General features: G+C 32.7%; 1 protein-coding gene and 1 long non-coding RNA gene across 2 annotated transcripts in view; one reads left to right on the forward strand and one right to left on the reverse strand.

Moving 5' to 3' along the window:
* Positions 1 to 7,834, reverse strand: part of LOC143055112 (uncharacterized) — a 28,895-nt gene extending 21,061 nt beyond the window's left edge. Inside the window, exon 1 of the mRNA XM_076228255.1 lies at positions 7,569 to 7,834. Within this exon, the coding sequence (XP_076084370.1) occupies positions 7,569 to 7,782 (214 nt within the window). The 5' untranslated portion in view covers positions 7,783 to 7,834. The remainder of the gene's footprint in view (positions 1 to 7,568) is intronic.
* The window catches only part of LOC143055563 (uncharacterized), a 436,292-nt gene that overhangs the window by 396,525 nt on the left and 17,041 nt on the right, over positions 1 to 22,726 (forward strand). The gene's annotated exons all lie outside the window — the stretch shown is intronic.

The raw sequence follows: 22,726 nt of genomic DNA on the forward strand, positions 1-22,726 counted from the left end.
TACTTATAGTGCTAAAATCGTTTATTTCAAGATGATACTACGTCCATATTACGCTTTTACACAATCCCGCTACGATTATATCATGTTCTCACCACGCCTTTTCTACGATTATCATGATCTTACTACGCTCATAATGTTCTCACTACGACCATACCACGATTTATCCGATTGCAACACGATCTTACCACGCTTCTTCTGCGATTATATTACGTTCTTACCACGATTATACTATGTCCATACCGCAATCTTACTTCGTTCTCAGCAAGAACGTTTACATTGTGTTCAATATACATACTGTTCCATTCCTTATATTTCTGATTATTACGTAGATTTCTCGAACACAGCAAAGTCATGCCCCTAAAATCTACCAGAACACGTGGTATTGGTTTTAGTAGTAAATGTAGAAGTAGAGGGAGCTTTGGTAGTAACGAATCCTGATCTGGTATAGATGTCAGACCGACCAATGCAACCTGAATCATTGTTGGTCCATCAAGCTCAAATGACGATGTTCAAGAAAAAGGACACTAAATCCAAATTACATGCAGAGAAATAAAACCTGGAGAGCTTTAATTTTATATATTTCATGTGCCAATGACAAAGAGCATGATGGTCGTAGTATGAACTTAGTCAGGTCGTAAGAAGAGCGTGATAAGGACGACATGAGCGTGCTAGAATCGTACTATCGTCCTAGACAGCGTGGTGTAAATGTGGTATAATCGTAGTGGAAGTCGCCTTGATAACGTGATGGTCGTAGTAACATCACTGTGAGTTAGTAGCGCAGTCTCTCCGAATAAAAGCACGCTTTTGTTACGCTCTCTCAACGACGGTACAGCGACCATTGCGATCTTACCACGACCTTACTGCGCTCTAACTACGCTTCTACTACGATCTGACTTCGCCACGACCGCACCACGATTGTTTTGAACATGTTTAAAGTTGGTCACGCTCATCACATCTAGAAGACCTCACCACGACAATATTATGACATTACTGCGATTTACACAGATCGTAGTGCTATAGTGGCCTAGTGAGACTGCGGTATTATTATTTAATTCTAAAATCCATTTTTAAGAAGTAATTAGAAAAAAAAAGCGTTGATAAGTTTATTGTCACATGACACAATAATGTTTAGGAGCTGATAGACAAAACACTTTCAGCCATTTGTTACACTCCTGACATTCAGTTTCTGATGTAGCTTATCTATCTTTATAAAACTCAACATGATTCCTTATAAAAAAAATTGTAATATCTTTACAATGTAACGAGAAAGTCAGAGAATAATCAATCTGTTTTGAAAAGTATTTTCTTTGTCACGTTTTATCTAAGATTCTTAAACAATTAAAGTGTTATACACGTTAAACCTATTAAAAGATTGCTTTTCGATAAGAAATTAAAAAAATGTGCAATCAAGTGACTAACAGGTTTTTTTTTGTGAGATTGTAAATTTAAAATTGATATCACTACTGCATGTACTGATTTTATAAACATTCCATTTAGAACAGTCTTATGGTTACTGACAAAATATGTCAGGAGTGTAACAAAAGGATCAAAAACATATGTTTGTAATGTTTAAATGAAGAAAAGCCTAACATTAACTGAAGCAATTGGTGTGAAATTTTCATAGGAAGTAATGAGATCATATATATTTGATTTCATGTAATTTTTATATAAAGTTGAATTTATCAAAGAAATATAAAACTTTAGTTATTAAATATTTAAGAACACACTAAAAATTGGTGAAAATTAGTTATTTAAAAAAAAATCCTTGTATATAAGGTAAAGAACTGGCAGGAAAATCCTCTATTACTTTTAATACATCAAACACAAAATTTACATTGATAAATTACTACTTATCTAGTTTTGTAAGTTGATTATAGTATGCTGTTATTTCCTTTGACAAGTTGATGTATTTTTATGAGTAAAATGTTGTTCAATTTTTTGTTTTAATTGTTTTGCATTAACCAATGGTACGTTTGTAAGCTTGATTGTCTCTGGATTAACTTGAAAATAGAATAATAGAACATATATTTGAAATGACTTTAATTTTTACCATGTTTGTCACACTGAGGCATAATTTTGTTTTAAATAGCCTTCATTGATTATGATATCTGAGAAATCGAACAAACCACAACAACTTATAAAAGAGTGAATGTGCCGAAAAGGCAGTTACAGACAGAATTTATGATTTGATAGCCCGGATTATAATCAAATATTTTCTTTTTCCGGAAAGGCTAACAACATCAGATATTTAGACATTTTTCATTTATTATGGCAAGGAATGATAATTCTGCATTGCATTTTCAAAGAACATATTAACTAATATTAATAATGTTTATATCGCTTATATGGTCATCGGAGGTCAACTCGATAGTGAAAATGAATACGAAACAAAGATACATATTATCGACCCCATGCCCTGTTTATTTTAGACTTTTAATAATTTGGACAAATGTTTAGTATTGTTATAAATCAAATAGGAGCATTTGAGTCAAAAAGGTGAACATGAATATGACAGGTAGTTCCCCTTTATTGCACATATGTCTTTCATTTTAAAATTTTACCATTTACAGAGCATCTTAAGATTGACTTTTTCCACAAACAAATAGATTTTTTGTTTTATATTTAACAAAGTGCAATTAATATTTGGGCAATTTTGTGTTTATTCGCATTGAGTACTAGTTACGCGATGTATAAACAATCTAAAATATGATTATGTTTTGTTCAGCATTAAAGAAAATGAAAAAATGAAATGAATATTCGCTTTTGTCAACCAGGATGTAACAATTTTGTCATCATAAGCTAAGAAACATTTATGGTGAATTATTCACTTGCAATGTCTCTGACTCACCCTTTTTATAGTTTCAACATATACGCATATAACACAGAGTTTGTCCTTTAACCATCTACGCCATCGATTTAGAAGTGAACTAAAGTAACCAACAACTAAGTTACAAGTATGTAAAAAGAATTTTAAAGATGTTAATTCATAAATAAGAATTGTTATGCTAAGTAGCCATCACAAGAAAAAAAATCAAAGAGCTGAAGAGCTCTGAGGGAAGAGACGGCAATTGTTTCTATTTTTGGGGGTATCCTTCGCATGTTTTGATAGTCTTCATACAAAGAATTAGTAAAAAAACAGCTAGAACATGTAGGAAGGTTGAGAATAATGAAAATAATTGTTGTTTAATGTTATTTCATTTCCTTAGTCAAGAATTCATCATGAAGTCAAATTGGACTAATAGAAGAGATATGCACCTCATAAATCAAATCATTTGAATAAAGTTGAAGTTAATTCTTTAAAATTCAATTGAATTCTGTCATTTAAAAACTACTACAACATATTTAAAATATTGAATTGTGTTCCACTGAACTGCAGGCTGGACTTTTCTTCATGTTTTGTGGCAGTACTCTACTTAAGATTTTTTTTTCTCTCAAGAAAGAGAGGACTGAAAAATGTATTCAGTTTTAATTGTCCATTGATAAAGTTTCCAGTTACAACTCTCATTACAGGAATATATGCACACGTTTGTAAAAACAAATATTATTGATATAAGTTGTGTGAAGCTTGTTTCAAAACCTTTATTTTGATATATTTGTAAATTTCAGGAATAAATAGGTTTAAACTACAAAAAGCATATTTTCAATTCTTTATCTTTTTTTTTTTATATTACAATGATAATCATGATTATATTGGTACACACTATTTGGTTTTAATGGAATCATATATTACATGTCACATTTTAAGTGTTCATACACATTAACTTTTATTTCTATATAGTGAATAATTACTCATCAATTGAGGTGCTCATATATTGAAGGAAGATTCTAAAAACAGAATTTTACAGAAAGAATGAAAACTGCTGTTTCCCTCCCTAAATCTCAAGTGTCCCCATTTTTAACGTGAAAGTTGACATACAAAAAAAACCATTGAATGTTGATGTTTGAATCATCTACAGCAAACATTTTATGTTTAGATTAAACAAATACCAATTTTAAATTAGTACGAGAATTCTGTAAATGGTATCCCTGCTTTAGCGTAGTGTGGGATTCCAACAATGACGTTACTAAGTTGGATATATCTAAACTATAATATTTCGTAATACTGATTTTCCGGATCGTTAAAGAAACGACAATAGTGTGAAAGGGGAGCTGAAGATACGATAATTTCACGAGAAACAGAAGAGAACTGTTTAAAAAAAGTGTTTTAAGTCAATTGGTTCATTTGTGGGTCTCCTTCTCTTCAATTTCAGTATGACATTTTGAGGATTTTTTATACTATAAAACAAAATGATTGACGTGAGATGCTTGGCAGTCTGTTAAACCAAATACGGAATTGACGGTTTGAAGCCGTCTTTCTCCAAAAAAACTAGATGATCCAAGGAGCCTGTATCGCTCACCTTATATTTTCATTTACAATTGATTCATAGATATATATTTTTAGCCATGTCTGTCATGTTGATTGGCAGGCAAGTTAATCAGACACATTGTTAAAACTATATACTATAATGTTGATTGTGGTCGAATTTGGTTAAATTTGTCTCAGTTGTTTCAGAGGAGAACACTTTTGTAAAATATTACAAAAATTTACGAAAAAGTGTTAAAAATTGAATTTAACAAGTAATAACTTCTCAAGGGGTCAACTGACCATTTTGGTAATGTTGACCTATTTTTAGATCTTACTTTTCTGAACATTATTGCTGTTTAAGTTTTATATCATGTTTATATCTATCTATAATACATGTAATATTCAATATAATAACCAAAAAATGCATCATTTCCTTAAAATTACCAATTCAGAGGCAGCAACCCAACAACGGGTTGTCTGATTCGTCTGAAAATTATAGGACTGATATATCTTAACCTAATGAGCATTTTGTTATAATTGAATTTGTCAATTTTGTTCTAAATGCATTAGTTTCAGAGATATAGGCTAAGCCTTCATTTAAACCCCATGTTCTTTTTTTAGCCATTTATATATCTGTTTTTGAGATCTTATTTTGCTGAACATTATTGCTGTTTACTGTTTATCTCTATCTATAATAATATTCAAGATAATCACCAATAAAATGCTTTGCTGAGCACAGTTTGATACGACCACAGAGTTTGAACCCTGAACAGATGGAGGAAATTTGGACACACAATATTCAAGCTTCATACTATCTGAATTTGGATTGTGATACATTTTTTAACATAATATAGGTATCTGACACAAAATAAATCTTACAAATCTATAATACTGACATGACTGAGCAATTGAAGATTTCTTCTTGAAACATGTTAGAAAAAAAAAATCGAAAACATTCGGAAAAAAATATTAACCTTTTTAAAAAAATAGAACCCCCAAAATATTTGAATGGAGCATTAACCATCATAATCAATCCCAGTCTTTCCTTTGTTAATACAATTGAGAATAGATATGGGGAATGTGTCAAAGAGACAACAACCCGACCGAAGAGCAGAAAACAGCGGAAGGCCACCAACGGGTATTCAATATAGTGAGGAAATCCCGCACCTGGTCATGTGCTTCAGCTGACCCCTAATCAAAGATATATACTAGTTCAGTGTTAATGGATGTCAAACTGAGCTCTGAAATATATAAAATGAACTAACATTAAAAATAATTAAAAAATTTAACAAAGGCCAGAGGCTTCTGACTAGGTACCATTGTAAGGGAGATAACTCTAATGCAAAAAACATAACAAACAAAGAATAATCCATTCGGAGTATAAAAATGCATTTACCACTAAACCATTTGAAATACAATATTATAATATTATACGTATTTAAATCACAGTATTTGATGTTTCTAGAAACTGCTAAAAAATATTTCATACTAGAACTAGCAAACACATAGACACAAAAAAACACCAAACATCACAAAAGAAAGCTAGCGTAATTGTCCATTAACCCTGTTAACCAGGAAACCCTTGTGTTCTCCTTTTTTTACCCTAATTCCTTAACAGATTCAGCCATTACCACCAAAACTCCCAACCTATTACACCACTCCTATTCATCTGCCATGTACGTGTGTCTGGCGTAAATACAACATTTAAATCCAGGTATCTATGATGAGTGTATTTACAAAAACTGGATCGATACCACTCCTGGTGGAGTTTAAATTACTTGAGGGTATCACCAGCCCAGAAGTCAGCACTTCTGTGCTGACATGAATTATAAATTAATATGGTCATATTTATAAATTAACTGTTTCCAAAAACTTTGAATTTTTAAAATACAAAAGCTTTTCTACCTCAGGAAAGGTTAAGCTTCAGTTTCGGCAATTCGTTAAGGAATATTGGTGTCAAATGCTCTTCAACTTCGTACTTTATTTGGCTTTTTAACTTTTTGGAACTAAGCGTCACTAATGTGTCTTTTGTAGACCAAACAGGCGTAAATACAAAATTTAAATCCAGGTATCTATGATGAGTTCATTTCAGATATGGACACTTTTGTTACAATTTTAGACAATTCCATACACCGTTCCACAAGTTATTTCTGGACACTAGAAAAAGGCTTATTTGGGACCCTTATTGATCGCTTATTCCTAAACCATAGGGACCATAACTCCCAAATTCAATCCCAACCTTCATGTTGTGGTTTCAAACCTTGTGTTTAAATCTCATAGATTTATATTTTCTTATACTAAAGTTATTGTCAAATTTTAAATGGAGTTGATTATACTAAAGTTATTGGCAAATTTTAAATGGAGTTTATTATACTAAAGTTATAGGCAAATTTTCAATAGAGTTTATTATACATGTTATACATGTACTAAAGTTATTGGCACATTTCCAAATACATAATTTTAAAGCAGTGTAAGTGAGGTAATTCAACTTTGTGTTGTCCTCGGAGTTCAGGATTTTTGTGATTTTACTTTGTCCACATAACATTGGTTGCGGTAAAGAAAAGTGGGAGAACAAAAACAAAAATTTCATTACTTGTGATGTTTATAAAGGGGCATAACTCAAGAACAGTAAACGTGACACGACCAAATTTCAAACTTGATCTGTATTAAGTGGTAATAAGCATGTGTTGTCAGTTTGTTTTCGATTTATGAGTTTGACTGTCCCTCTTTCATAACATTTAGTTGAGGTAAACTTAAGTTAGAGAAAGGACACTAAAAAAATAGCAATTTTTCCATTTATAAAGAGGCACAACCCCAGAATCATTTAAGTGACGCTACCAAAATTCAATATTGATCTGTGCTTTGTGGTTATAAGTATTTTGTAAAAGTTTCATATCATTTGGTTGAGGCAAACTTAAGCAAGGAGAACGGAAACTAAAATGTTGTACGTTTTCCATTTATAAAGGGTCATAGCTCTAAAACTTTAAGAAAGACACTACCAAAATTCAAGCTTGATTTGCATTTAGCAGTAATTATCATTGTGTAACAGTCTAATAACATTTGGTGGAAGTTGAGGTAATCTCAAGTTAGACAAACGGAAACCAATTTTGGGACCTAGGGACGTACGTACATACAGACGGACAAGGGTTAAACTCAATGCCCCCTCCGCTACTTGTTAGTGTAATCTTAATCACAAAATGTTTGCAGTCAAATAAAAACGTACCATTTCTTGGAATCAAAAGGTTCCACTGCGCCTGATTTATGATTCTCTTTGTTTTTAAGTCCAAAAGATTGTTGTGGCTTCTACTTAATGTTGATGGTAGAGAGATAGGTTGAAATTCTCTGTCAAAATAAGTACGGACTGCTCTAGGTGTCACTCCTTTTAAAAACAACGCTAACCGGACATAATTCTCCTCTTCTATAGAAAGAGGTGCCATGAATTCAGATTCGTTTTACAGTATAACACGTTATCATTGTAACTTAATGGTGCATGGATTCCTGCAAAAATAAAAGATGTCACTATACATGAAAAAGTTATGGTAATAGTAACTAGGAGGCTGCAATGATGTTGATAAGAAACCGGGTGGAAATAGACAAGAGTATTACAAGCACTCAGTTGAAAAAATATGTAGATTCTTTATCAAAGGTCAAAGGTGACATCAACAAAACAACTGAAGTTCATGTAGACATGCTAGATATGGTATAGATGGATATTCTAAATATTTCTGCATGGTTTGATTTTGACATTCTAAATATTTCTGCGTAATCAGATTTTAACATTCTACATATGTCTGCATGATAAGATATTGACATTCTAAATATTTCTGCGTAATCAGATTTTAACATTCTAAATATTTCTGCATGGTCAGATTTTGACATTCTAAATATTTCTGCGTAATCAGATTTTAACATTCTACATATGTCTGCATGATAAGATATTGACATTCTTAATATTTCTGCGTAATCAGATTTTAACATTCTAAATATTTCTCCATGGTCAGATTTTGACATTGTAAATATTTCTGCGTAATCAGATTTTAACATTCTAAATATTTCTGCATGGTCAGATTTTGACATTCTAAATATTTCTGCGTAATCAGATTTTAACATTCTAAATATTTCTGCATGGTCAGATTTTGACATTCTACATATTTCTGCATAATCATCGGATTTTGACATTCTAAATATTTTTGCATGATAAGATTTTGACATTCTAAATATTTCTGCGTAATCAGATTTTAACATTCTACATATGTCTGCATGATAAGATATTGACATTCTTAATATTTCTGCAAGGTCAGATTTTAACATTCTACATATTCCTGCATGAAACGATATTGACATTCTAAATATTTCTGCATAATCATCATATTTTGACATTCTAAATATTTCTGCATTATCAGATTTTCGTTAAGTAAGTCTCCCAAACAAAGTTTGGAGACTTATTGTTTTTGCTCAGTTCTTCTTATTTTTATTCTTCTTCTTATTCTTCTTCTTCTTTTTTTCTTCTTTTTCTTCCGCCACATTAAAAAAATGATTTTGTCCGCAGCGTTTCTCCAAAACCACTTGTCAGATATACTTAGGGTTTGATAAAATGTTAGACTAATATGTCTAGGTGAGCCATCAATCGTTCGTTCATGCGTTGTCGTCTATTAAGGGGTATTTTTGGGGGCCGAAAGAAGGAAGGAGTTTACTATAGAACCCTATGGGATTTTATTTTCGAAAATTTTCAAATGAATATAACTTGAAAACTTTAAGTAATAAACACACAGTCTTCATAAATGATCATAGGACAATAAAACAAGTCACATGAAGTAAAGGGGGAATTCCTGGGGGGTCATCCCCATCCCCTTAAATTTGAGAATATGCTATTATCTTGTAAACGGTCCATACCCCAACCCCTAAACCATGTTTATTCTTAAATGGGACGATAAAAGAAATTAAATGATGTAAAAGGAAAGTCCCTGGGGTCGCCCCCACCCCATTCAATTTGAGAATGTTCTATTATCTTGTAAACGGTCCAGATCCCCGACCCTAAACCATATATATTCGTGAAGAGGACAAAAAAACAAATGAAAAGAAATAAAAGGTAAGTCCCTAGGGTGTCACCCCACCCTCTCTTGTTTGAAAACTTCTAAACGGTCAAGATCCCCACCCCTAAACCATATATATTCTTGTATGGGACAATTAAACAAATCGAATGAATATGGGAGCTTTGTTTTGGAGACTTCGTAACAGCATCCTGTTACAATTACTTCCTGTTATAATAGTTTGTTTTACCTAAACAGCTAGAAAAAGCTTTACCCTGTAGTTGGAAGGATAATTAAAACACTCTCCTTTAAATATAGGCTTAATGATGTTTTTTCTCCATAAAGAAGGAGAGAATCCACTTTTAAATATCAAATTGAAAATCAACACATATGTTTTAACTAATTTACCACATGATCATCTTATCATTTTGTTTTGTATACCATCACAACCAGCAGATATTTTATACTTTAAGTCTTTTACAACCTTTTACAACCCATATATATATAATGGTTCAACAGATAACAGATATATGTGTTACAACGGTATCAGATCGCAGGTGGAAGGAAGGTCCGCTGATGTAGGCCCTGAGGTAACCGATGGAATTGGTCACCGATAGTTTTGCTCGAAAATATAGTTCCCTATAGTGATCAATCTTAATACCACATTGTAATATGACTTATTTAAAAAAAACAAAATAGATACATTACTTGGTAATATAATTATGATGTAATTACATTACCAAGTAATTTTCAATGTAGCATGGACGTTGTATTGTTCATGTTATGTATTTGTTCAGGTGACCTAAGTTAATTGGAAATGAATTGGTTGTATTTTGTGGTTGTTTTTTTTTGTTGTTGATAGGGGGATGACCTCACTTAACTCCCGTATTAGTGAATAGTAAATACTATACTATGATATACTATTATGATGTAATAAACTAATTTCTCCATCCTGAATGTAGGACTTCATGGACACTGCATAGCTTATGTTATATATTTGAATTTCGGGTCCTCAGTGCTCTTCAACTTTGTACTTGTTTGGCTTTATAACTATTTTGATCTGAGTGTCACTGATGAGTCTTATGTAGACGAAACGCGCGTCTGGCGTACTAAATTTTAATCCTGGTACTTTTGGTAACTATTGAGTTAGATTGGTTAAGATTCTTATATTATAGTATCCTGTGTATACAGTAAAAAGAATAATTGTTATTAAATCATTAATACTGTTATAACTTGTATCGTTTATTTTGTATCCGTACAAAAGTGATTTAATTGATATGATATGATGTCTTATTTTAAGTTTATCAAGTAATAGTTTTATTTGATTCCAAAATGATTTCAGAAATTTGCATGTTAAAAAGTAGTGCTCATAATCTTCGATGACATCACAAATATTACATAGCGGAGTTTTAGTTATTTTCCAAGAGAAAAGTAATTGTTTGGTTGGTAAAATGTAGTGCAGAAATTTCCATCTTAACATTTTGAATTTATTATCTTGTATATAATAAAAGATATAATTTAGCATTTGTTGTCTTTTGTTTGTGTTGTTTTCCAAGATAAATATGTTGTCCCATTTTTGAAATCCTATTGGTTTTTCATAATATCTATTTAAGAGGGAGATGTAAATGTCTTTGGAGGAAATGTTTTTAAGTGATACCATTTTCCCTTTTTTATCTTAAGATTCTTGGTGTTATTTTTTTTTTTTGGGGGGGGGGGGGGGGTTACCTCATGTATTAATGTAATAAAATAGTAATAGATACAATGCCAGGGTACATAATTATTATGTAATAAAATAATTTCCTCATTTTAAAATGTAGGACTTCATAAACGTTGAACTGTTTATGTAATGTATTTTTTAAGGTGACCTGAGTTAATTACGAGTAAAATGGATATAGGAAGATGTGGTGTCAGTGCCAATGAGACAACTCTCCATCCAAATATCAATGTAAACAAAAGTTAAACCATTATCGGTCAATGCACGGCCTTCAACACGGAGCCTTGGATCACACCATATTCGGGTTTTATTTTTGAGGTGAACTAAGGTAACTCCTGTAATGAAAGAATAATTAATACAATGCTAGGGTTTATAATTCTGTAATAAACTATTTTGTTCACTTTAAAATGTATGAATTCATGTACGTTGTATTGTTTATGTAATGTTTTACTTGATGTGAACCGAGTTAATTTGAGTAAAACGGTTATATTTGTTTTTGGGAGGGGTGACCTCAGGTACCCCCTGTAATAAAAGGTAAATATATACAATGCTAGAGTATAAATTATGCCTTAATATCTTACAACATATTACATAAGGGTTTTATTAAGTCAGCCTTTATACAATACAGATAACCTGATTTCACCTTCATTAATCAGCCTTTAAACACTACAGTGTATTCAGATTTGTTTTATAAAGGTGACCTCAGGTATAAGGTTGACCTAAGGTAATCTTGGTATGTAGACTGGTTTAATAAAGGTGACATCAGGTAATCTGTAGTGTTTTAAGATTTGTTTAATACTGGTGACCTCAGTTAGTCTGTTGTGAATGAAGTTTGGTTTGTTATAGGTGCCCTTAGGTAACCTGTAGTGTATTTAGATTTGTTAAATAATGGCGACCTCATGTAATCTGTCTACAAAGACCGGATTAATAAAGGTGACCTCAGGTAATCTGTGTATGCAGAGGGTTAAATAAAGTTGACCTCAGGTAAACTGTTGTGCATGAAGACTGGCTTAATAAAGATGCATGAGGTAATCTGTAGTGTATAGAGATTTGTTTAATAAAGGTGACCTCAGGTAATCTGTTGTGTATGGATACTGGTTTAATTAAGGGGACCTCAGGTAATCTGCAGTGTATGAAGACTGGTTGAAAGAAGGTGAAATCAGATAATCTGAAGTATATGATGACTGGTTGGCCCAACTTTTTTTGGTTCCGCAATGCTCTTCAACTTTGTACTTTTTTGGCTTTTCAACTATTTTGATATGAGCGTCACTGATGAGTCTTATGTAAACGAAACGCGCGTCTGGTGTATACAATTATAATCCTGTTACATTTGATAACTATTTTAATAAACCCCTGATGTTATCTGTTGTGAATGAAAACAGGTTAAATAAAGTACTCAGGTAATTTAGTGTATTCAGATTTGTTTGATAAAGTTAATATATATCTATGCAGATTTAATAAATAAAGGTGACCTCATGTCATCTGTTGTGCATGAAGACTGGCTTAATAAAGATGACATCAGCAAATCTCTAATATATAGAGATTTGTTTAATAAAGTTTACCTCATGTAACCAGTTGTGTATTCAAACTGGTTTAATTAAGGGAACCTCAGGTAATAAGTAATGTATGATGACTGGTTGAAAGAAGGTGAAATTAAATAATCTGTAGTAAATTATGACTGGTTAAGTATACCCCTGTTGTTATCTGTTGTAAATGAAAACTGGTTGATTAAAGTCCTTATGTAATCTGTAGTGTATTCAGATTTGTTTTATAAAGATGACTTCAGGTAATCTGTATATTCAGAGTTAATAAATAATGGTGACCTCAGGGAATACGTTGTGTATGAAGACTGGTTGATGGAAGGTGAAATCCCCGTTAATCTGAAGTATATGAAGACTGGTTTGATAAATCCCTGATGTTATCTGTTGTGAATGAAAACTGGTTGATTAAAGTCCTTATGTAATCTGTAGTGTATTCAGATTTGTTTAATAAAGATGACTTCAGGTAATCTGTATATTCAGAGTTAATAAATAATGGTGACCTCAGGGAATACGTTGTGTATGAAGACTGGTTGATGGAAGGTGAAATCCCAGTTAATCTGAAGTATATGAAGACTGGTTTGATAAATCCCTGATGTTATCTGTTGTGAATAAAAACTGGTTAAATGAAGTAATCTGTAGCGTATTTGATTTATTTTATAAGGGAACTTCAGATAATCTGTCTATAAAGAATGGTTTAATAAAGGTGACCTCAGTTAATCTATGTATGCAGACTGGTTCAATAAAGGTGACACCACGTAATATATTGTGTAGGAAGACTGGTTTAATAAACCCTTGATTTAATATGTTGTAAATGAAATCTGTTTAAATCAAGTCCTCTATAAATATGTAGTGTATTCATAAAGGTAACCCCAGGTAATCTGTAGTATTTTTGAAATTTGTTTAATATAGGTGACCTCTGGTAATCTGTCTATAAAAACTGATGACCTTCGGGTGATCTGTGTATGCAGACTGGTTTAATTAATGTGACCTCTGGTTATCTCGTGTGTATGAAGACTCGTTTGATAAAGGTGACCCCATGTAATCTATAGTGTTTTGAGATTTGTTTAATAATGGTGTTCTCAGCTAGTCTGTTGTGAATGTAGATTGGTAAGAATGAAGCTGACCTCAGGTAATCTGTATATAAAAACTGGATTAACAAAGGTGATCTCAGGTAATTTGAGTATGCAAACTCGTTTAATAAAGGTGGCACCAGGTTATCTGTATTGTTTTGAGATTTGTTTAAAAATGGTGGTCTCAGCTAGTTTGTTGTGAATGTAGACTGATTTAATAAAGGTGACCTTGGGTAAAATGTAGTGTATTGAGTTTTTTTTAAGAACAGTGATCTCCGGTAATCTGCTATAGATATAAAAAAAGAAGATGTTTTATGATTGCAAATGAGACAACTGTCCACAAGAGACCAAAATGACACAAGTATTAACAACTATAGGTCACCGTACGGCCTTTAACAATGAGAAAAACCCATACCGCATAGTCAGCTATAAAAGGCCCCGATAAGACAATGTAAAACAATTCAAACTAAGAAACGAACGGCCTTATTTATATAAAAAAAAATGAACGAAAAACAAACGAAAACCACTGAATTACATGCTCCTCTTTTTGGGAGAGGCACATACATTAATAATGTAGCGGGGTTAGACATGTAAGCGGGTTCAAAACCCTCCCCCTAACCTGGGACAGAGGTATACCAGTACAACATTATAACGAACTATAAAAATCAGTTAAAAAAGGCTTAACTCATCAAATGGACAAAAATACAAGTGGACTTGGCCGGGTACTTATACATCCCGACACAAAAAGACACAATGAACAGATCTGCGAGTACTGGCAGTTAATATCTGACAGCTACAATGTAGTTCAAAGCCACTAACAGCCCATAAAAAAACATGCATCTAAAACTAAACTATCAATCCGTACACATCCAACATCCAATGGATATAGTGTAAAGACGTCATAAACAGCAAGAGAAAAACATGACCTTGTACAATGCCAAGTTACAGGTATCGACAGATAAAGACTGGATTAATAAAAACTACGTCAAGTAATCTGTGTATGGAACTATACCAAAATGTATGCTTCTTTCGAAGGCAGATACATTTGTAGTAAGTTTAAATGAACGTTGACCCCATTTTTTTTCCTATTAAGAATGATTAAAGTTTATTTAGAGAAAAAAAAAGCGAAATCATTTGTTTAAAAAAAAAAAATTGATATAAAATATCTTAATATTCCCGCGAACAACTTAAGTGCTGAAAACTTAAATTCAGAATATTTTATAAATTTACAAAGTAAATTTAAATAAAGTTGTAAGAATGATTTGAAATTTGAATACTTGAAGTTTTAGTTGGGAATTAATAAATTAAAAAGACACACAAAAGCCGCCTTTCAAAATGTATTGTGATACACGGTCATAGTTTTGACATTTTAATGTTACAAATTATCTAATGTGTTATTATTGATCTAAACAGTTTAACGTCCCACTAATCTTTGTAAATATGACACGCACCGAAACAAAGACAAATGATTTAAAGATAATTTCTATTGTCAGGTATTATCTATCTCAATCTGCAAAATGTGTTTTGATATAATACTTTAAAAGGCAGTAGTAAGGAACAACCACTGGGTAGATTTTCTATAGTTTATTATTAAGTATATAAATGATATGTATCAGTAAGCCGTGTTATTGTATAGCAACTACATATTCATAAAAAAGTAACAAACAATTAGCGTGTAAGGATATATCATATTACACTATTGCATATACATTGTAGAGCTTCAAAATAGAATCGACCTCTGGACAAAATTATTTGTACAAGTTTCGCTTTACAACAACGTTATTTTTACACTGATGAGTTGGCCTAGGCAATAAACTAATGTTCACAAATATGCATGCAGTGACCCTATTGTACAAAATCTCTGTCTGATTTTTTAAAATATCATATCAAAGTAACCGCATACACTATTTGTGTTTTCGAAATTAACTACATTATAGATCAAAAAGGACTGAAGGGGTAAATGCGAAAATGTACATTTTAAAAGAGGGATAAATATGAGCATGGTTTGCAGAACAAGAGGGAGTTCATGACTAATTTTCGCCGTTTTTTCTTGATATAAATTAAAAAATAAAGAGTAAATTATAGAGTAAAAAGATACCAATAGAACAATAACAAGATACAAGACCCGAATTATGCCAAACGAAATAAACATGATAAAGACGAACAATATTCAACACTGAAAATTGAATAGTAAGCTGTGATGACCAATCACCGCAATAACTCAATGAAAAACATGACACGCTAGACCACAAGAAGTCTATGAAAAGCATGACACGCTAGACCAAAAGAAGTCCACGACAAACATGACACGCTAGACCACAAGAAGTCAATGAAAAGCGTGACACGCTAGACCACAAGAAGTCCATGACAAGCATGACACGCTAGACAACAAGACGTCCAGGACAAGCATGACACGCTAGACAACAAGAAGTCCATGACAAGCATGACACGCTAGACAACAAGAAGTCCATGACAAGCATGACACGCTGGACAACAAGACGTCCATGACAAGCATGACACGCTAGATCGCAATCTGATGCTCTGAGTACATTACTGTATACACTTTTCATAAGGTCCCATCACAGGTCGACTATTCAAACACATGTTGGTTAATGTGTCAAAAAGTGCGTTCGTTTGGCTCAGTGAGACAGACAAGTTCATGTCTAAGTTCGGTCAAAATTGAATGTCATTACAAATACTTAATACGTAACATATGATGAGCTTGTATATAAGTTATATTCTCTTTTTTAAGTCTTACAAGAATGGATGTCTGTTTGTTTACATTTTTCCATTCTCAATTGTATTTATCATAATCACTCGAGAAAGCATTCTTACATTATAAAAAAGAAAAAAAAAACAAACACGTTCCCAGTAAGATACTATAATTGTACCTACTGTGAACATTAAAAATAACTTTTAGTGAAAGAAAAAACAAATGAGACTACTTACATGTACTTTAAGGCATGTGAATCAAAAATGGATTTGTACATAACAATGTAGGAAATATTCAATGACTACCCACGTCTGAAATACTATATAATGTGCCCTTGTTACAAAATAAAAGATGAATTAGAAGTTTGTCTCTCTTTAAATGTTTTGCGCATGAGTATATAAACATTTCTATGTCGTCATTCTAAAGTATTTAAACAGTTCTAGCATTGTTTGCACGACAATGGGTAGGTAATTAAATATGTCTACTGATACTTCCCACTACAACGGAAAAGATATGGAACATATTAAAAACGGAAAATTTAAAAATAGTCAGACAAATCTTGTCGACACACTTCTTGATGAAACCTATGCTGTTCATAATGCCTTAGATGACACTAGACTATTATTTAGATTAATCACTTGTACATCACAAGGAAATGTTATATCTGATAACATCACAGATTTTATTTTTTCTCCCAACTATCCACATAACTGTCACATGCAACAAGATAATTTGAAAACTTGTATTGAGGCTATTAACTGTAAAGCTTTATCTTTGAAAGCTGCATATTCTAATATAAGGTTGTGTCTTTTAAAATTATCTATTGAAAGAAATGGATTAGATGGTTTACGCGGACTGTTGTCCGAACTTACGATTCAGGGAAAAGTGCATGTTACCAGTTGTAAAAAGATTATTCGAGGCTGTATGATTTCTTTACTCGAGAAACTTAAGGAGGTAGACCTAGGCGAAGGGAAATAACTCCTAAAATCATCAGTACGTTTGTGTCAACCATTTTCATAAATATATATTTAAAAGAGGGACGGAAGATACATAGATTATTTTCAATCTGTTTCAGGTAAATGCTTAAAATACATTGATGAAACGTGACTTTTACAAACACATAACTGATTTAAAGAGTTATCTCCCTGAACCAAGGTCTTCCACCTTAAGGTGGCTTGGGCAATTTGAAACTTACTATGATAACAATTGCTTTTTTTAATATTTTTAAATTCTAAGTGATATATTTTATGGAAAGCCAACGGGGTCAAAATTCTTAATTCGTAACTTGTCAATTCGTAACTTGTAACTGTGTAATTTCTAAATTGTTAAAATTCGTAAATTGTTAATTTGTAACTTGTTACTGTGAAATTCATAATGCTTAATTCGTAAATTGTCTATTTGTAACTTGCACCTTTGTAGTTTCAACATTCTTAATCGGTAACTTGTCAGTTTGTTACTTGTAACTATGCAATTTCATAATGCTTCATTTGGAAATTGTCGATTTGTAACTTGTATCTTTGTATCAAAATTCAACATTCTTCATTTGTTAATTGTCAATTTGTAACTTGTAGATTTCAAAATTCTTTATTGGTAAATTGTCTTTTTGTATATTGATGTTTTGTAACTTGTAACATTCGATTCGTGAATTGTCGATGTGTGAAATGTCGAAGTGTTTGACGTCCATAATGTCATCGTTGTATTATGCTAAGGATCATTATGACGACAGACGGCGCTCGGCTTCTTCTTCTGTGTATAGGCCTCCTGTAAGTAGGAGCACCGCCAAATGGAGTACATACCAAAGGTGCAGCGCATACATATAAAAGATAACAAATGGATAAATACATAATAAGATTGTTTGTTTTATATGGCATGTATAAAAGGGACTCGGTTTTATATTGAGGTAATCTCGTATAAACATGTTTGTTTACTGTACTGGCCACCAAACCTGCAATGAAGTGTGTCACTTTCTTTATTAAGGTATATAGATGTGTCGCTGGAACGGACTTCCTTATCAACTTCGCAAATATATTACTGTCACTTGGCAAGACATTTCTACTTACTATTTAACCGGGTCAAAACAAGACTAGTTTTCCGTGTTGAAGGCCGTGTATGTTGACCTATAATAGGTTACTTTTATAAATTGTTATTTGGATGGAGAGTAGTCTCATTGGCGCTCATACCACATCTTCCTATATCTATAAAAAAAATGTTTAATGATATCATATAACGGTTTTTTTGTAAAACAAACTGAATGAACAAATATTTTAAATGAGCCACTTAGTTAATGTATACTAAACTATGTTGAATATGCACTATTTTGTAATAAAATCTAAAAGAACCAGAAAAACTAATAGAGGCCCTAAAATTTGAGATATTGTCAACCGGAATGCGAGAAAACCGCATATATTTTAATGGTCAGGTCAATAATGGGATATCATATCGTCAATAGTATGGGACCAGTTCACATCTACAATCATCAATACGCTTGAAAGAATACAGTGACAACCTGTGAGATTTATAACAGGAGAGTACAAATCCAGAGAAGTTGGTTGCGTCTCAAACACGCTCACCAAACTGAAACTACAGGACATACAGACAAGACGCTCAAGTCAGAAGCTAATATTTCTCTACGAGGTGGTCGCAGTGCTATAGAACCAGACAATTTAAAAAAAAAGCTCGTCCAAAAAGAACACTAAATTGCTGTCAAGGGCCCGATTTGACAATTATCAGTCAAGAAATGATGTGAACAAACATGCAGATAAAAACCTACACGAAATGTTTTGACATCTCAACGAGTAAAATACAACAATACTCTAACTAATTTTCGTATAAACAGTATTCGAATAGAACCACACTGAAGAAGCGTAGTGCGTACACCGAGCGTTGACAGCCGTTATGAAACTACTCTCGTGCATCGTCAATACATCGACGGCGATCTCTCTACCGTTGTATTAAAGCCGGTATTTGTATCCAAAACGTTCTCCTACAGATACAGATTTAAAAGGATCATGGTACAAGATCGAAATATACTAAGAGGTGTCCCCTCTATATATTTTGTAATGACCATGATCGTTAAACTATGAAACTGTTTATTTTTTACTACACGCGTCACCTACATCAATTTGAGAATGGAGATGGGGAATGTGTGAAAGAGACAACAACCCGACCATAGAGCAAACCACAACCGAAGGCCACCAATGGGTCTTCAATGCAACGAGAAACTCCCGCACCCGGAGGAGTCCTTCAGCTGGCCCCTAAACAAATATGTATACTAGTTCAGTGATACTGGACGTCATACTGAACTCCGAATTATACACAAGAAACAAAAATTAAAAATCATACAAGACTAACAAAGGCCAATGTTTTTTTGAAATTTCAAACCCCCCTTCTTAATACTCCCACTTTAAACAAATTGACGCCCTCTCCCTCTGACTTGTCAGAGAAAAGATCTTGTCATATCGCCATTTGCATGAAAGTGGCAATTATCTTTTATATGCTTACACTAATTATACCCCAGCCACGCAACGAAGTTGCGGAGGGTGTAATGTTTTGACCCGTCCGTCTGTCTGTCTGTCTGTCTGCCCGTCCGTCCGTACGTCAGTCCATCGGTCCTGTTTCTTGTCATCGCAACTCCTCTCAAACCACACAACATAATTTCATGATAATAAGGACATACTAAGTAGATTTGCATATCGACAAGAAATAACAATTCATTTTTTTTCTAGAAGTTACGCCCCTTTGAACGTATGTGCTTCGATATTCCTCTGCAACAGTTTGTCGTCGCAACTCCTCTGAAACCACACCACAGAATTTCATGAAACCTTGTAGATAATAAGGACAAACTATGTAGATGTACATATCGACAGGCAATTATGATTCATTTTTTTTTCTTATACAACTTTTTTTTTCTTACAGTTATTTTATTTCTCCAGTGACAATGTAGGGACGTGGGGCATGTGAGCGCGATCACTAAGGTTCTTTAATTTTATTTCTCAACGAAAATATTTGCACATTATTTGGGATTTGGCCAAAGGACGGTATGTATTTGGTCATTTTTAGAGTAAAATGATAGCCTGGGATCCTGGCTGACTGCTCGACAGAAGAGTCAGGCGGAATACAACCTAGTTTGTCAGTAGGATATTAGGAGGTTACGAATTCATTGCAAATGATTTTTTATTTTATATTTGACATGCAAATTAAAAATAAAATAGGTATATTGATTGACATCGTGAATCATTTCAGTTAATTAACGATTGACAACATGTTAGATTTAGTAAGGTTGCCGGGCTATAAGGAGGTGTGGCACCAGGTTGGGTTCACATCGGGAGTACGGGGCTCTTGAGATCGAGGGACTCGTGAATATTTTGGTCTTTTTGGTTGTACATTTTCATTGTAGGAAATCTGGTAACGGCAATTTTTAAGCTTCTCTTTTAGAAAAATTCAGTAGGCATATATATTAATACATAAAATTGAGAATGGAAATGGGGAATGTGTCAAAGAGACAACAACCCGACCATATAACCGACAACAGCAGAATAGAATATATATGTCAGCCCTTTCCTGATAGAATAAAATGGTCCGATAATAGCATTTTATTTTTAATAGAAATCGTTTATTACTAGTACTTGGGGTTTTCAGTAATGATGTAGCCTTTTAAAGCCGACTATATGGTATACGGTTTTGTCATTGATGAAGGCAGTAGGTTGCCTATAGTTGCTTACATGGACTTTAATTGTACTTCGCGTTGGTGGATAGTTGTCTCATTGGCAATCATACGGTTTATTACCACTTCCTCTTATTGTATATACCTGAATAATCCAGTCGTAATATTCCACTGACCAACGACTATTTCATTAACCTCGTAATTAGGAGAGATCAATTATTTTGAGTGACTGAACTAGTCGGGATGTTTTTTTTTTAATACAATTTCCGAACGAAAGTCCACGTCAGTAATAAAAATAAAACTGGGATCCTGTAAACATGCAATTTTTGTTTTGCTTTTTTTAGATGCATTTGCTGTAATTAATGGATTAAAATTACTTATGTATATATTCCACATGGAGGTACTCCGACTTACAGGAGGATTATACACCGAAGAAGAACCCGAGCGCCATCTGTCGTCATAATGATCGTTAGCATAATACAACGATGACATTTAACACTTCGACATTTCACACAACGACAATTCACGAATCGACAAGTCACATGTTACAAGTTACAAAACATCAATATACAAAAAGACAATTTACCAATAAAGAATTTTGAAATCTACAAGTTACAAATTGACAATTAACAAATGAAGAATGTTGAATTTTGATACAAAGATACAAGTTACAAATCGACAATTTACAAATGAAGCATTATGAAATTGCACAGTTACAAGTAACAAACTGACCAGTTACCGATTAAGAATGTTGAAACTACAAAGGTGCAAGTTACAAATAGACAATTTACGAATTAAGCATTATGAATTTCACAGTAACAAGTTACAAATTAACAATTTACGAATTAACAATTAGAAATTACACAGTTACAAGTTACGAATTGACAAGTTACGAATTAAGAAATTTGACCCCGTTGGCTTTCCATAATATTTATATTGTTCATTTATGCTCACAATCACTCCTTACAAGAAGTATACACTTTTTTATTTTAAACTTAATAGAAAAATAGATTTATTGATGAATAAAACTAAAAACAGACAAAAATCTCAAACATTTCCAAAATATTTAGTCTAGTAGTTTATCAGTATTTATGATTGTAAACCTGATATAAGGGAATGCATAACAGTTTTGAACACATATTTGTATATGGCCTCACTATAAAATTTGAATGCGGTTTGTTATTTATTATTTGTGCAGGATGTAATTGGTCATCAATTGTGTTATTTCAGCAGAACTGAATAATTTTGTTTGTCAATTTATCTCAAAAGTTGTGAATAACAAAGTGTCAAAAAATGGGTGTAGAAACATAGCAGAGCACACACATACCAAAGGAAAAAAGGCAAGCAAAAAAAATAATAATAAAAGTGCAAGGTACAGTATGAATCTCACTAAAACAGGGGTTGTACTTAGATGCTCTGGAAGGATGAACAGTTCCTGCTTTTTACAAGACACCTCTTGTGCTGGTCAATGAGGGTCATGTACAGTAAGGATAAAACATATATGACAAGATTATAAAAAAGAAGATGTGGTATGATTGCCAATCAGACAACTCTTCACTAAAGACTAAATGACACAAAAATTTACAACAATAGGTCAGTGTATGTCCTTCAACAATGAGCAAAGACCATTATGCATGGTCAGTTCAAAAA

Source organism: Mytilus galloprovincialis, chromosome 12 (assembly GCF_965363235.1).
Source record: "Mytilus galloprovincialis chromosome 12, xbMytGall1.hap1.1, whole genome shotgun sequence".
Classification (NCBI taxonomy): Eukaryota; Metazoa; Mollusca; class Bivalvia; order Mytilida; family Mytilidae; genus Mytilus; species Mytilus galloprovincialis.